The sequence below is a fragment of the Aquarana catesbeiana genome, linkage group LG05 (genome assembly GCF_042186555.1).
Source record: "Aquarana catesbeiana isolate 2022-GZ linkage group LG05, ASM4218655v1, whole genome shotgun sequence".
In the NCBI taxonomy this organism is placed as follows: Eukaryota; Metazoa; Chordata; class Amphibia; order Anura; family Ranidae; genus Aquarana; species Aquarana catesbeiana.
The window spans coordinates 267,542,971-267,559,031 of record NC_133328.1 but is presented as its reverse complement, the minus strand read 5'-3'; the positions used below and the strand labels follow the sequence as shown (position 1 = coordinate 267,559,031).

At 40.8% G+C, this 16,061-nt stretch overlaps 1 protein-coding gene across 6 annotated transcripts in view; it reads left to right on the top strand.

The window, feature by feature from the left end:
- ICE1 (interactor of little elongation complex ELL subunit 1) overlaps positions 1 to 16,061 on the top strand; it is a 467,878-nt gene that overhangs the window by 335,531 nt on the left and 116,286 nt on the right. For all 6 annotated transcript variants that reach the window (XM_073630761.1, XM_073630760.1, XM_073630759.1 and 3 more), the window contains 2 exons: positions 6,745 to 6,905; positions 11,910 to 12,100. In XM_073630761.1, coding sequence (XP_073486862.1) covers positions 6,745 to 6,905; positions 11,910 to 12,100 — 352 coding nt within the window. The remainder of the gene's footprint in view (positions 1 to 6,744; positions 6,906 to 11,909; positions 12,101 to 16,061) is intronic.

Genomic DNA, 16,061 nt, shown 5'->3' with positions numbered 1-16,061 from the left:
CAGGAGCACCGAAGAGGGACCCCCGAGAAAAGTAAGGATCTGGGCTGCTCTGTACAAAACCATTCCACAGGGCAGGTAAGTATAACATATTTATTTTTAACTAAAAAAAAAAAAAAAAAAAAAAAAAAAAAAAAAGACTTTACAATCACTTTAAATTACAATATATCTGTAGCATAAAATTCTCTCCATTACATTTTCTTTTTCATGGGATGCCATCTGCCAAGTTTTATAAGAGAAGCATTACTCCCCATTTGCTAAATGCAGCCAAAATATTGATACCTAGATTTTGGAAACAGTCTGGATGTCCCACTATTATGGATTGGAAAAGGGAGGTAGAAAAAATAATGGAAGCAGAAAGATGGATGCATATGGTTAAAGACCAATAGAATAAATTTAAAGATACACGAGCAGGATGGCTGTATTACTCCTCAGAAATAGGAGTGGATTAAACCCTTTTGGGGGCAATGCTGCATTATGGATCGGATAGTCTATGAGATGCATCTGGTGGGGGGGAATTGGGAGGAGTTGGGTTTTTTTTTTTTGTTGTTTTTTTGTGTTTTTTTTTTTTTTTAATTTAATGTTTTTCCTTCTCCTCTGGGAGGCACAGTGGAGAGATCATTGATGTCATTAAAGGAGGAGGATATGTTATATTAGTAAATTAGGCACAGGATGGGCAACACGTAATGGAATCACATAAAGAAGGGTAGATTGAAATGAAAGGTGCAGAAGTATAAAAAATGAAATAGTAGCGTGAGATTATATTGGATTAAATCACTAAACATGATAGGACACGAAAATAGTATTTCAAAATGATACACTTTTTTTTTTATTATTATTTATATATTTTTTATTACTTTTTTTTTTTTATTTTTTTATTTTTTCTTGTATTGTAGGTTGTTTGACACATGTAATAGGGTGCTGTAAAGCCCCCTTCTTATACTTTGAATAATGTTTTGCACAAATTGAGTTTGGTTTATGTTAATGAAACGATTTATATAGATATATTGTGCAATGTGTATTTCTATGTTGTATGTTGAAATTTGTCTTAATAAAGAAAAAGTGATTATACTATATATCTGTAGCGCAAGGGCACGGCTGGGCAAATGGGCGTACATGTACATCCCCTTTAAATTGCGGCATTGTAGGCGGCACGTGTGCGCCTGCAACGTACTCCGTGACCGTGCCCGCGGGTCCTGCAGACTCTGTCTGCCGGGGGCCCGTGATCGTGTCACGGAGCAGCAGAATGGGGAGATGCCTATGTAAACAAGGCATTTCCCTGTTCTGCCTAGCAACATGACAGAGATCTACTGCTCCCTGTCATCAGGAGCAGTGATATCTGTCATGTTGTAGTGAGCCCATCACTCCCTAGAACACACCTAACCCCTTGATCACCCCTAGTGTTTAACCCCTTCCTTGCCAGTGTCATTTACACAGTAATCTGTGCATTTTTATAGCACTGATCGCTGTATAAATGACAATGGTCCCAAAATAGTGTCAAAAGTGTCCAATGTGTCTGCCATAATGTCGCTATCACGATAAAAATTGCAGATTGCCGCCATTACTAATAAAAAAAAAATTATAATAAAAATGCCATAAATCTATCTCCTATTTTGTAGATGCTATAATGGTTGCGCAAACCAAACAATATACTCTTATTGTGATTTTTTTTTTTACCAAAAATATGTAGAAGAATACATATCGGCCTAAACTGATAAAGAAATTAGCTTTTTTTATATATTTTTGGGGGATGTTTATTATAGCAAAAAGTAAAAATATTGCTTAATTTTTCAAAATTGTCGCTTTTTTTTTTGTTTATAGCGCAAAAAATAAAAACCGCAGAACTGATCAAATACCTCCCAAAAGAAAGCTCTATTTGTGGGTAAAAAAGAACGTCAATTTTGTTTAGGTGTAACGTCGCACGACCGCGCAATTGTCAGTTAAAGTGACGCAGTGCCGTTTCGCAAAAAATGCTCTGGTCAGGAAGGGGGTAAATCCTTTCGGGGCTGAAGTGGTTAAAGATGTGTGCTAATTGTAAAATCAGAGTAAGGACCTGTGTAGACTAGCTTTTGTTTGCTTCAAATGGGTTTTGCATTCCCATACATGCGTGTGGAAATTCAAATCCTGCTTGAATGCTTTGCAGATACAGAAACAAACACTCCCTCTAGATGTGTTTACCTCTTCTGTTGCTGGATCCTTTTGGCGGATGTCAAGAAGGGCCTAATCTTTAAAGTGTATTCAGTGCTATTGCCTTCTATACAGGATCATGCCTCTTTGAAATGTAGAGCTCAATGGATGGCAGACATTGGAGATATTGACGGGGATCAGTGGGATATGGCCCTAGAATCGATTCGTTGGGGCAACTGGTGGCGAGTAACACTTAAGGCCTGGATAGTAGCTCAGGACTTGAAATTTTGAGCCCTGCTATAGGTCATCAGTTTATGGGGGAAGAGAAAGGAGAGCAGGAGGCCGGATTATAAGTGAGAGAGGGGAATATCGCTGTAACGGCTTTCATTTGCATTGCTGTGTGTTCCCCGCTCTTACTGTCCAATACAGCCTAGCCTTCTGGCCCGGGTACTTTGATAGACAGATCATTCGTCCAATGCTGGGACGTGTGACGTATCTCAAAGTACCTGGGCCAGGAGGCGGGGCTGTATGTGATGGCTGGCGGCGGGAACACGCGGCAATTCAAATGAAAGCTGTTACAGCGATGTTCCCTGCTTTCTGATGATCCAGCCTGCAATCCTCTTTCTCTCTTCCCCTGGACAGCTGAGGCTGCATTGCTGGGCACAGCTGAGGCTGCATTGCTGGGCACAGCTGAGGCTGCATTGCTGGGCACAGCTGAGGCTGCATTGCTGGGCACAGCTGAGGCTGCATTGCTGGGCACAGCTGAGGCTGCATTGCTGGGCACGGGTAGGCTGCATTGATGGGCACGGGTAGGCTGCATTGATGGGCACGGGTAGGCTGCATTGATGGGCACGGGTAGGCTGCATTTTTGGGCACAGGTGAGGCTGCATTGTTGGACACAGGTGGGCAACATTGTTGGGCACAGATGGGCTGCATTGATGGGCACAGGTGGGCTGCATTGATGGGCACAGACAAGGCTGCATTGTTGGGCACAGGTAGGTTGCAATGTTGGGCACAGGTGAGGTTGCATTGATGAGCCCAGGTGAGGCTGCACTGATGGGTACTGATAAAGTTGGGGTTGGGTGGGGCAACTGGTGGCGAGTAACCCTTAAGGCCTGACTAGTAGCTCAGAACTTGAAATTTTGAGCCCTGCTATAGGTCATCAGTTTAGTGTTACGGAGGAGGTCTTTTGCTAGAATTATTGCTCATTGCAATCAAAGTTTTTATTGCTAGGCGCCCCTGACGTGTACGTTTACGTTCATAGGTGCGTAAATGTAGGGGGACTCAAATTTTTGGGAAGGGGGGGGTTTATGAGCTTGGGTATAACTCTGTTTTTTTTGCAATTGAGAAAAAAATGTCATCACATATGTGATGATTTTTTTGGTGACAGGTTCTCTTTTTAATGTATATGCAAGTCCCCAGCGCTGTCCCCTTAAATTATACGATTAATACATATACATCATAAATTGTTAGTTGGTAACATTCTGTTGTGCAAAAAATCATCTAAGTCCTCCCAACAAAGTGCAATAGTGCTTTCTTCAAAGTGGTGTATTTAACACTCATAATATGTGGAGGAGCTGGAGAAACGATATCTGAGCACTCATCTGTGACAGGCGCATTTACACTAATTGTTTGGTGAGTGAGGGCACAAAAGAGGAGCATGGCATCTTATCACACAGAAGAAGATTTGCAGCAATGATTGCACTTTGAAGAAAGCACTATTTCACATTGTTGGAATGACTTTGATGATTTTTTGCACAGCTGAATCTTATAAACTAATCATTTTTATGACTTATGGTGTATATCAGGGATATGCAGTTAGCAGACCTCCAGCTGTTGCAGAACTACAAGTCCCATGAGGCATAGCAAGACTCTGACAGCCACAAGCATGACACCCAGAGGCAGAGGCATGATGGGACTTGTAGTTTTGCAACAGCTGGAGGTCCGCTAATTGCATATCCCTGGTATATATGTATGAATTGTATACTTTAAGGCAGAGGTCTCAAACTGACGGTCCTCCACTTATTGCAGAACTACAATTTAATAGACACTTTTTTTCTACCTTAGTACGGACATACAAATATTAGGTTCTCTTTAATGAGACATGCATGACATTGACAAATGCGTGGTCATGCAACACTACACCCATATGAAATTTTTGTCATACAAATAGCTTTCTTTTGGTGGTATTTACTCACCACTGGGTTTTTTATTTTTCGCTAAATAAACAGAAAAAAGACAAACTTTTGAAAAAAAACAAAACATGATTTTCTTAATTTGTATTATAAAAGTTTGCAAATAAGTAATCTTGTTAAATTTAGGCCAAACTGTATTCTGGCCACTCCATTTCTTTGGTGAAAATAGCCCGAATCAGTGTTTATTATTTAGTCTGTAGAAAAGTTAGAAACAAGACTATGATGTACATATTCTGATGTCCTGTCTTGTTTCTTGAGGCGTCAAACGCCAGGACAGTACAAATATCCCCCAAATGACCCATCATATAACTGGTGTGGCAGTGAACAGGAACACTGACTGATGACAGTATGTAAAAAAAAAAAAAAAAAAAATATATATATATATATATATATATATATATATATATATATATATATATATATATATATATATATATATATATATATATATATATATATTTTTTTTTTGTTTTTTTTGTTTTTGATTTTTTTGGCCAGAGTAATACAGTGCTGCCTTGGGAACTGATCAGGTTTTTTTGCACATTATTATTGCTTTTGACAGTGAAAATCACTGTCATAAGCAATCATTTTTACTGAAATTGATTCATTCAGTGTGTATTGTTGTGATTAGCTGTGAATGGCCACAGCTAGCAACACATTTGTACACAATAAATAGCGTGAAAGGAAGTCATCCATTGTTTACAATTGTCATGTAATCTGTTGTGATTGATCACAGCGATCACATTGTACCTGCAGCGGCCCAGTACAGTGATGTGCTGTGTGCGGCGGACACAACCGGTGACAAATCGCACCGCAGTGTGGCCTATTCCAGGAGGACATCATATGACGTCCACGTGGAACGATAAAGGTCCCGCCTAGCCATCATTTGAGTATAGGCTGGGCGAGAACTGGTTAAAGTGATAACATCACAAAAAGTGTAGGTGCAAGATTTTAAGGCCACACAGGACCTCTTCATCAGGCATGTAAGATCCTGCATGGCATTAAAACATTGCATCTGCACTTTTTGTGATGTGAGTACTTTAAATAAGCATTTGGAATATTGATTACAGATCCAAGGTGTACTGTTGACAAATGCTCTTATCTATGCTGACGCCCAGTGAACCTGCTGGCAGCTTCTCCAGCACCCTATTTTAAGCCATGTCCAAGGACATGTGCAATGGGAACAGCTAGTGACCTCATCAGAAATGCATTGTACTACAGAAGAGAAGGGGGGTTTAATCAGGTCTGTTAGCTTGCAGAGTGAATGAATCCTCAATAAGGGTTTTTTTTTTCTTTCAAATAATTTCTATTTATACAGTGTGCGTGCATGCATATTTATATACTCAAATGTCTTCTGGTAAATGACATCACAGGTCCATCCTCTTCTCGAATGCATTAATGAATGTTATTCCTGAACACGGGTCTTTTTTGTAATATAAATGGTTCCCATTTACAGTGTATGTGTGGGTCCATCACAGCCTTGTCACAGAGGAAATGGGTTGAGTGCTGCTGACTGTCATTCTGAAAACTAGCAGCATCTGATTGCAGTGGCATAGTACTAATCAGCCCTAATTAACTCCTCCTTGCCCTTCCTCCTTTAGGTCAGCTGTTCTCAACCTTTTTACCCCAGAGAACCTTTTGAAATACCACTTGTGTAACCCCTGCTAAAACCAATTAATTGGTTGTGTGGGGATTGGGGTCAGTGGGAAAATGCCACTTACATTGGTGGCCTGTGGAAAGAAGGTCTCCCTTATACTGGTGGACAGAATGGCCACCTTTACAGACATCCTTAATAATCATTGGTGTCCTTCAACTGGCTCTGCCAGGTGGCACTGGCACCAAAACTATTAAGGCACGGTTAAATGGATAGTTGGTCACAGCTCAAATAACCTCTAGGAACTTCCTAAAGAGCCCTAGGGTTCCACAGAACCCTGGTTCAGAATGGATGCTTTAGGTATTACATTTTGCTGATATTTAAAAAAAAACATTTCGTTTTGTGAGAAACAAAACAAATTATACACTTTTTTATGTAAAATAACACCTAGAATGAATGCTGGTCTAATTAGAAGACCCGTGTCAAAAAGTCTTCCTGTACCAAAACAAAGATATGTTTTATTTTAATATGGTGAGTAATGACAAATTTACTGAATCAGCGGGCCCTTGGAAGAATTGTAAAAATTTATCTGATCCATAAGGTGCGTATGGGTGCTGGAGACGAAGTGGTTAATATATGTATTTTGTTCATTGTATTAGTTGATTAATATTGAAGATGCAATTTCTCTTTTTGTGAGGTGAAGTTAAGAACACTCCTAAAGTGCAGAGATGTCATTAGACCCTTAAACTGTATTTTTAGTCACATGTGGCTGTTGTGAAATATGACCGTGTTTAAAGAATTGATTAATTTTCTATTTGTGTCCTTGTTTAGAATTTCCAGACCCTGACAGATTGCTACTGTTCATTGTGAGCTCATGGAATGATATCTTTTCTACATATGGAGTTGTCAGTAAAGCAATACAGGCTGTATTGAAGAACTTGGCAAAGGATGATGTTGGCTCTTGTCTGAGTGCCTACCTTAACTGGGGAAAGGCAAGTCAGTAGTTCATGCTTTTGCTTAAAAACAGAGATTCTTGGTGTTCAAGCTGGCCAACTGCGTCAGTGATCCCTTTTTTCTTCTCTACTGTGCAAATTTTCAAATACTTGCTTACATCATATTTAGATGGATATATAGTGCTAGCATGGGGACAAACACACCGAATATTTTTCCATGTACAGTATATAAAAATATTTACTTTGTTTTTAACTGCTTGCCGACCAGCCGCCGCAGTTATACTGCGGCAGGTTGGCTCAGCTGCGCGTATCGCCGTAGGTGTACGTCGGGCGCGTACACAGATCTGTGGGCACACGCGCCATTCGCTAGCGGGGGAGCCAATCATCGGGGCTGACGGACTCAACAGCCACCTGCGATCACTCCACAGACAGGCAGAACGGGGATCTGCCAGTGTAAACAAAGCAGATCCCCGTTATGTCAGGGGAGTTCAGTGATTGCCTGTTCCTAGTGATTAGGAACAGCGATCTCTGTACTCTCAGTCCACTCCCCCCACAGTTAGAAAGCACCTCCCTAGGGAACATTTAAATTTTCGATCATCCCTGCTAGTGTAATTTATACAGTAATCAGTGCATTTTTATAGCACTGTCAAATGCCATAAATCTATCCCCTATTTTGTAGGCGCGATAACTTTTGCGCAAACCAGTATATGCTAATTGGGATTTTTTTTAACAAGAATATGTAGAATACATATTGGCCTAAACTGAGGAAGAAATTCAGTTTTTTGGGGGGGATATTTATTATAGCAAAAAGTAAAAAATATATATTTTTTTTTTTCAAAATTGTCTATTTTTGTTTATAACTCAAAAAATAAAAACCGCAGCGGTGATAAAATACCACAAAAAAAATCTCTATTTGTGGGAAAAAAAGGATATCAATTTTGCTTGTGTACAACATCGCACGACCGTGCAATTGTCAGTTAAAGCGACGCAGTGCCGTATCGCAAAAAGTGGCCTAGTAAGGAAGTGGGTAAATCCTTCCGGGGCTGAAGTGGTTAAACTACTTCAGAGACGAAGGCTGGCCATACAATATTATTGTACAATTTTCCTTTAGATTTACTAAAACTATATAATATGAGGTCAAACCTAAAATCTTTCAATTTGTATGCAATCAGGCAGGCTCTTGGACTACATAGTTGAAGAGTAATCTGAAGGAAATTGAATACGAAAATTGTATAATGTATGTCCAGCCTAAGGCCACAGGCAGATGGCTGGTCCGTGTCTGCTCTGCTTATGGACACAGACACGGCCCGCTCTCCTCTTTAGGTGGTCATATTTAAACGGACCGCCTGTCTGTTTACACCCGACTGTCATCCGATGCGATCTGCCAGATGAATGGGAACGTATCCCCATCCGTTTGTTTTTAGCAGATAGGATCGAATTGGATGTCGATGGGTGTCAACAGACACATATCCGTTGACGCTCGCTACTCCATAGAGGGCAATGGATGGTCTGATCAGGTCTGTCTAGAAAAACAATTGGTCCGCCCCTGTGAAAGGGGCCTTATCGAATCAGTAAAATTTGCATATCTATGATATCGCTTATGGTCCTGTGCCGTTTCTACTTCAGCCGCAGGTTAAAGATATAGAGTAACCATTCTAAATGAAAGGAAAGCATGCTGGATTTTTCTGTTAGATACCAGAGTACATCAAGGTTTGAATTACAAATGACATGTTATTATATTTGCTATTATTATGATTTGGATCTGAAATATTTCTTTTATTTGATCTGTTTTTTTGTTCAGCTAATCTATTAGAGCTCTGATAATAATAATAATGATACTGACTAAAAGAAGCAAAAGGTTTATCTTTTGCAGGACCCAAGTAAAGTGTTCATAGACTTTGGGTTATATGCCTGTGCCTTCAGGTGATTGGACACTGGCAAAGCTTTACAGGACACACTCCCTGTACGCCTCCCCTGTGACCTCACCCCACTCCATGAATATTTTTTTGCTTGTGTCCTAAGGTGACAGATCTCTTCTCCTTCATGGAGAAATTGTTGCCACAAATAGAAGCAGTGCATCTGGATCAGCACAACCTAGACCCCATGTGGCGGGGACTGCCTGTAATGTTGCTTGGGCACAGGATACTGAATGGACGCTCAACCTTGACATTTAGAACGATGCATAGTCTGCCACAGGGTGCTATAGGATCCAAGGCCGTGGTCCATCCCTATCAAACCTAGTGCCTAAAAACCTCTTCAGGGGTATGCGCACTGTAAACTGTATGCTTCTGACCATTACGCTTAAAGCGGGGGTCCACCCACACCGCCAAAAAAAAAAAATATTAAAAGCCAGCAGCTACAAATACTGCAGCTGCTTTCTTTTAATACATGACCACTTACCTGTCCCAGGGTCCAGCGATGTCGGCAGGCGACGCCGAGAACCCGCTCGGTTCTCGGCAGCTGCCGCCGCCATCCTAGGTGAGGGAATAAGGAAGTGAAGCGTTGCGGCTTCACTTCCCGGTTCCCTACTGCGCATGCGCGAGTCGCGCTGCACATCCCAAGTGGTCCCCGCTCTCTCCTGGGAGCTGTGTGTTCCCAGGAGACAGCGCGGTGGGGACGGGAAGAGGCGTAGACTCCCATGGGAGTCTATGCCGGAAGTGGGTGCAAATACCTGTCTTAGACAGGTATCTGCACCCCCCTCCCCCCTGAAAGGTGCCAAACGTGACACCGGAGGGGGGGAGGGTTCCGAAAAGCGGAAGTTCCATTTTTGTGTGGAACTCCGCTTTAATCACTGGGGCAATATTTGGTTCAAACTTTTAAAATTTAGCGCTAGAACTTAACCACTCAGAGCTTAGTCTTGCACATTTTACCACCGCTTCACCTAGAACCCTTACAGTGCACCCGGAAAGTATTCATAGTGCTTCACTTCTTCAACATTTTGTTATGTTACAGCCTCATTCCAAAATTGATTAAATTCATTATTATTCCTCTAAATTCTATAAAGCATACCCCATAATAGCAGCATGAAAGTAGTTTGTTTGAAATCTTTGCAAATTTATAAAAAATAAAAAACGAAAAAAAATCACACAAGTATTTACAGCCTTTGCCGCTACACTCAAAATTGAGCTCAGGTGCATCCTGTTTCCACTGATCATCCTTGAGATGTTTCTAAAACTTGATTAGTGCCACCTGTGGTAAATTCAGTTGATTGGACGTGATTTGCAAAGGCGCACGCCTGTTTTTATAAGGTCCCACAGATAACAACATGTCATTGCACAAACCAAGCTAAGGAATTGTCTGTAGACCTCAGAGACAGGATTGTATTGAGGCACAGATCTGGGAAACGGTACAGAAACATTTCTGCAGCATTTAAGGTCCCAATGAGCACTGTGGCCTCCATCATCTGTAAATGGAAGAAGTTTAGAACCACCAGGACTCTTCCTAGAGCAGGCTGCCTGGCCAAACTGAGCAATCGGGGGGAGAAGGGCCTTAGGGAGGTGACCAAGAACCCGATGGTCACTGACAGAGCTCCAGCATTTCTCTGTGGCGAGAGGAGAACCTTCCAGAAGAACAACCATCTTCTGCAGCACTCCACCAATCAGGCCTATATGGTAGAGTGGCCAGACAGAAGCCACTCCTCAGTAAAAGGCACATGACAGCACAAAAGGACTCTCAGACCATGAGAAACAAAATCCTCTGGTCTGATGAAACAAAGATTGAACTCTTTGGCCTGAATGGCAGGTGTAATGTTTGGAGGAAACAAGGCACCACTCATCTGCTCACCAATACCATTCCTACAGTGAATCATAGTGGTGGCAGCATCATGCTGTGGGGATGTTTTTCAGTGGCAGGAACTAGGAGACCAGTCAGGATCGAGTGAAAGATGAATGCAGGGATGTACAGAGACCTTCTTAATGAAAACTTGCTCCAGAGCGCTCTCGACCTCAGACTGGGGCGAAGGTTCATTTTCCAACAAGACAACAACCCTAAGCACACAGCCTAGATAACAAAGGAGTGGCTACAAGGACAACTCTGTGAATATCCTTGAGTGGTCAAGCCAGAGCCCAGACTTGAACCCGATTGAACAGCTCTGGAGAGATCTGAAAATGGCTGTGTACTGACCATCCAACCTGATGGAGCTTGAGAGGTCCTGCAAAGAAGAATGGGAGAAACTGCCCAACAATAGGTGTACCAAGCTTGTAGCATCATACTCAAAAATAATTGAAGCTGTAATGGTGCTAAAGTTGCTTCAACAAAGTAAGGCTGTGAATACTTGTGTACATGTGATTTTTTTTTTTTATTATTATTTTAAAAAATTTGCAAAGATTTCAAACAATCTTCTTTCATGTGGTCATGATGGGGTATTGTTTATAGAATTTAGAGGAATATAATGAATTTAATCCATTTTGGAATAAGGCTGTAATATAACAAAATGTGAAAAAAGTGAAGCGCTGTGAATACTTTCCGGTTGCACTGTATATGGTACTCAGGTGCTTCCTCCCACCCTTTCACCTCGTTAATTTGCTTTCAGGAAGGTGTACACCCAGTTACTGTGTTCTTCTGGACACACTTGCCCTGCATTTGGCATCCCACAGAAGAATACCTTCACACATAGCTGTGGCAGATAACAGGCAAAAGGGAGCCATTGCAAAACCACAGGCAAACATTTGCTCACAACTCGCATAACATATAATTTCAATGTATTCCTGATCTGTTTACATTTTTGATATTGCTGGAGTCCCTGTGGTATTTTCTATAAATATATATATATTTTCTGCTTTTAAATCCCATTAACTTGGTTATGTGCCATTTAATTTTTCTTTTGTGCATTTTGATTGTTATTGTGTTCCCAGATCTCAAAATTATCTTTATCTTCTCTTATTCATTTACTTGCCTTTTTGTGATCTACAGAAGTAACAAAAATAGTAGAATAGTAGATTTATCAATACATAAGTTCTGATATTAAACACTCTACTTTTTTTTGTCCTAATCACTTTTGTACATGGGTTTTAAGATTCTTGAAACTTGTATCCTTTTTTGCAGGTACAACCCATGAGTGTAACTGTACTTCTGTCCAGCATTTTAATGGCGGTACAACTTTATCCTGATGGGAAGTTTCAGCAGAGTAAGCAGTATGGAGAAGATTTAACCGATAGCATTTGGGAATATGTCTTTGCAGTTGATTTGCTTTGCAGTCACCGTAAATGGGTTTGGACACATGATAAGATCATAAGGTAATGGTGCATTTAAATAAATTCTCTTTTGAAAAGTGTACAATTTACTTAGGCCTCAACCTTCGATCAGAGATAGTGAATTCTAAAATGTATCTACAAACACCGAATATATTGCAGCATACCAGCTGAGGTGGCTGCCTTATGCCCTGTTCACATTGGCTTTAAAAGCAGGAGTTTGTGCGTTTTTAACTTTCCTCAAACGCCTAGTAAAACCATCTGCAATTGAGAATATGGACAGTCCACAGTACACATTATCAAAACATGAAGCATTTGTGTCATGTTGTGTTGCTGCTCTTCAAAAATGAACTTTCATGTGGAGTTTGGAAGGAGTGGAAGTACCTCAACTCCTTCCATTCAAGTCTATGGTAACGTGCCACCACTCGTTTGCACTGCATTAGGGATTGTTCTCAACAGCCAACAATAACCTGGGCATGCGGGGTGCGTTTTTTATAACGCATGTCAAGCACGCATAGGGTGTTTGGGGCATGTTTTTAACGCGTGAGCAACTTACATTAATGCTATAGGCGCATTTGTTAACCACTTCAGCCCCGGAAAGGTTTTACCCCCTTCCTGACCAGAGCACTTTTTACAATTTGGCAGTGCGTCACTTTAACTGCTAATTGCACAAACATGCAGTGTTGTACCCAAACAAAATTTGCGTCCCTTTTTTTCCCACAAATAGAGCTTTCTTTTGGTGGTATTTGATCACCTCTGCGGTTTTTATTTTTTGCACTATAAACGGAAACAGACCTAAAATTTTGAAAAAAAATGATATTTTCTACTTTTTGTTATAAAAAAAATCCAATAAACTCAATTTTAGTCATACATTTAGGCCAAAATGTATTCAGCCACATGTCTTTGGTAAAAATAAAAGTAAATAAGCGTATATGTATTGGTTTGCGCAAAAGTTATAGCGTCTACCAACTAGGGTACATTTTCTGGAATTTACACAGCTTTTAGTTTGACTGCCTATCTCATGTCTCGAGGTGCTAAAATGGCAGGGCAGTACAAACCCTCCCCCAAATGACCCCATTTTGGAAAGTAGACACCCCAAGGAAATTGCTGAGAGGCATGTTGAGCCCATTGAATATTTTATTTTTTTGTCCCAAGTGATTGAATAATGACAAAAAAAAAATATTTTACAAAAAAGTTGTCACTAAATGATATATTGCTCACACATGCCACGGTTATATGTGGAATTGCACCCCAAAATACATCTTGCTGCTTCTCCTGTGTACGGGGATACCACATGTGTGGGACTTTTTGGGAGCCTAGCCACGTACGGGGCCCCCGAAAACCAATCACTGCCTTCAGGATTTCTAAGGGCGTAAATTTTTGATTTCACTCCTCACTACCTATCGCAGTTTTGAAGGCCATAAAATGCCAAGATGGCACAAAATCCCCCCAAATGACCCCATTTTGGAAAGTAGACACCCCAAGCTATTTGCTGAGAGGCATGTTGAGTCCATGGAATATTTTATATTTTGCCACAAGTTGCGGTAAAATGGCAAACCTTTTTTTTTTTGCACAAAGTTGTCACTAAATGATATATTGTTCAAACATGCCATGGGCATATGTGGAATTACACCCCAAAATACATTCTGCTGAGTATGGGGATACCACATGTGTGGGACTTTTTGGGAGCCAAGCTGCTGGCCCCGAAAACCAATCACCGCCTTCAGGATTTCTAAGGGCGTAAATTTTTTATTTCACTCCTCACTACCTATCACAGTTTCGAAGAAAATAAAATGCCAAGATGGCTCAACCCCCCCAAATGACCCCATTTTGCAAAGTAGACACCCCAAGCTATTTGCTGAGAGGCACGGTGAGTATTTTGCAGCTCTCATTTGTTTTTGAAAATGAAGAAAGAAAAGAAAACATTTTTTTTTTCTTTTTTCAATTTGCAAAACTTTGTGACAAAAAGCGAGGTCTGCAAAATACTCACCATACCTCTCAGCAAATAGCTTGGGGTGTCTACTTTCCAAAATGGGGTCATTTGGGGGGGTTGTGCCATCTGGGCATTCCATGGCCCCCGAAACTGAGATAGGCAGTGAGGAGTGAAATCAAAAATTTACACCCTTAGAAACCCTGAAGGTGGTGCTTGGTTTTCGGGGTCCCGTACGCAGCTAGGCTCCCAAAAAGTCTCACACGTGTTATCCCCGTACTCAGGAGAAGCAACAGAATGTATTTTGGGGTGCAATTTCACATATGCCCATGGCATGTTGAAGCAATATATCATTTAGTGACAACTTTGTGCAAAAAAAAAAAAAAAAACAGAAAAATGTTTCCCGCAACTTGTGTCACAATATAAAATATTCCATGGACTCGACATGCCTCTCAGCAAATAGCTTGGGGTGTCTACTTTCCAAAATGGGGTCATTTGGGGGGATTTTGAACTGTCCTGGCATTTTATGCACAACATTTAGAAGCTTTTGTCACACATCACCCACTCTTCTAACCACTTGAAGACAAAGCCCTTTCTAACACTTTGTTTACATGAAATTTTTTATTTTTTTTTTGCAAGAAAATTACTTTGAACCCCCAAACATTATATGTTTTTTAAAGCAAAGGCCCTACAGATTGGTGGGTGTTTCTTTTTTTGTTTTTTTTCACACAGTATTTGCACAGCAATTTTTCCAAACGCTTTTTTTTTTTTTTTGGAAAAAACACACTTTTTTAAAATTTTAATGCGCTAAAATACACTATATTGCCCAAATGTTTGATGAAATAAAAAAGATGATCTTAGGCCAAGAACATGGATACCAAACATGACATGCTCTAAAATTGCGCACAAACGTGCAGTGGCGACAAACTACATACATTTTTAAAAGTCTTTACAGGTTACCGCTTTAGATTCACAGAGGAGGTTTACTTCTAAAATTACTGCCCTCGATCTGACCTTCGTGGTGATACCTCACATGTATGGTGCAGTTGCTGTTTACATTTGACGCCAGACCGACGCTTGCGTTCGCATTTGCGCGAGAGCAGGGGGGGACAGGGGTACTTTTTTTTTTTCCCCTTTATTATTTTTTTTGCTTTTTTATCTTATTTTTAAACGGTTTCTTTCATTTTCTTTTTTTATCATTTTTATTGTTATCTCAGGGAATGTAAATATCCCCTTTGATAGCAATAGGTAGTGACAGGTACTCTTTTTTTTTTTTTTTTAAATGTGGGTCTATTAGACCCTAGATCTCTCCTTTGCCCTCAAAGCATCTGACCACACCAAGATCGGTGTGATAAAATGCTTTCCCAATTTCCCAATGGCGCTGTTTACAAACGGTGAAATCTAAGTCATGAAATGCTCGTAGCTTCCGGTTTCTTAGGCCATAGAGATGATTGGAGCCATTCTGGTCTCTGATCAGCTCTATTGTCAGCTGGCTCGAATCACTGGCTGCATTCTCGGGTTCCCTGTTGGGACAGGAGAGCCAGAGAAAACCATAGAAGACGGTGGGAGGTGGGGGGACATTCCCTCCCACTGCTTGTAAAAGCAGTCTAGAGGCTAATTAGCCGCTAGGATTGCTTTTACATGAAAGCTGACCGCTGGCTGAAAAGAATGATACCAAGATGAGACCTAAACCTGCAGGCATCATTCTGGTATAACCACTCAAAGTCCAGCAACATACCAGTACGTTGCTGGTCCTTGTTGGGCATATATTGTAATCTTTTCATGCAGCCTGAGATTGATCGGTGGGTATGCCCACCATTAGAATACCTCCCTTCATCCACCCACTTCTAATGATGGGCATACATACACCATTTATATATGCTGAAGCATGGGGGCTTCCACCCCAAAAGTAAAAGCAAATCGCTCCTCTGCCCCTGCTGCCCCCATGCTTCGGCGTATATGACTTTTTTTTTTTTTTTTTTTTTTTTTTAACTGTGGTGGTAAAATCTCCCCCTACAGCGCTGGAGTCATGGCTTTATGTATCGTGGGAGCAAACGCTTTTGCTGTCAAGATAAA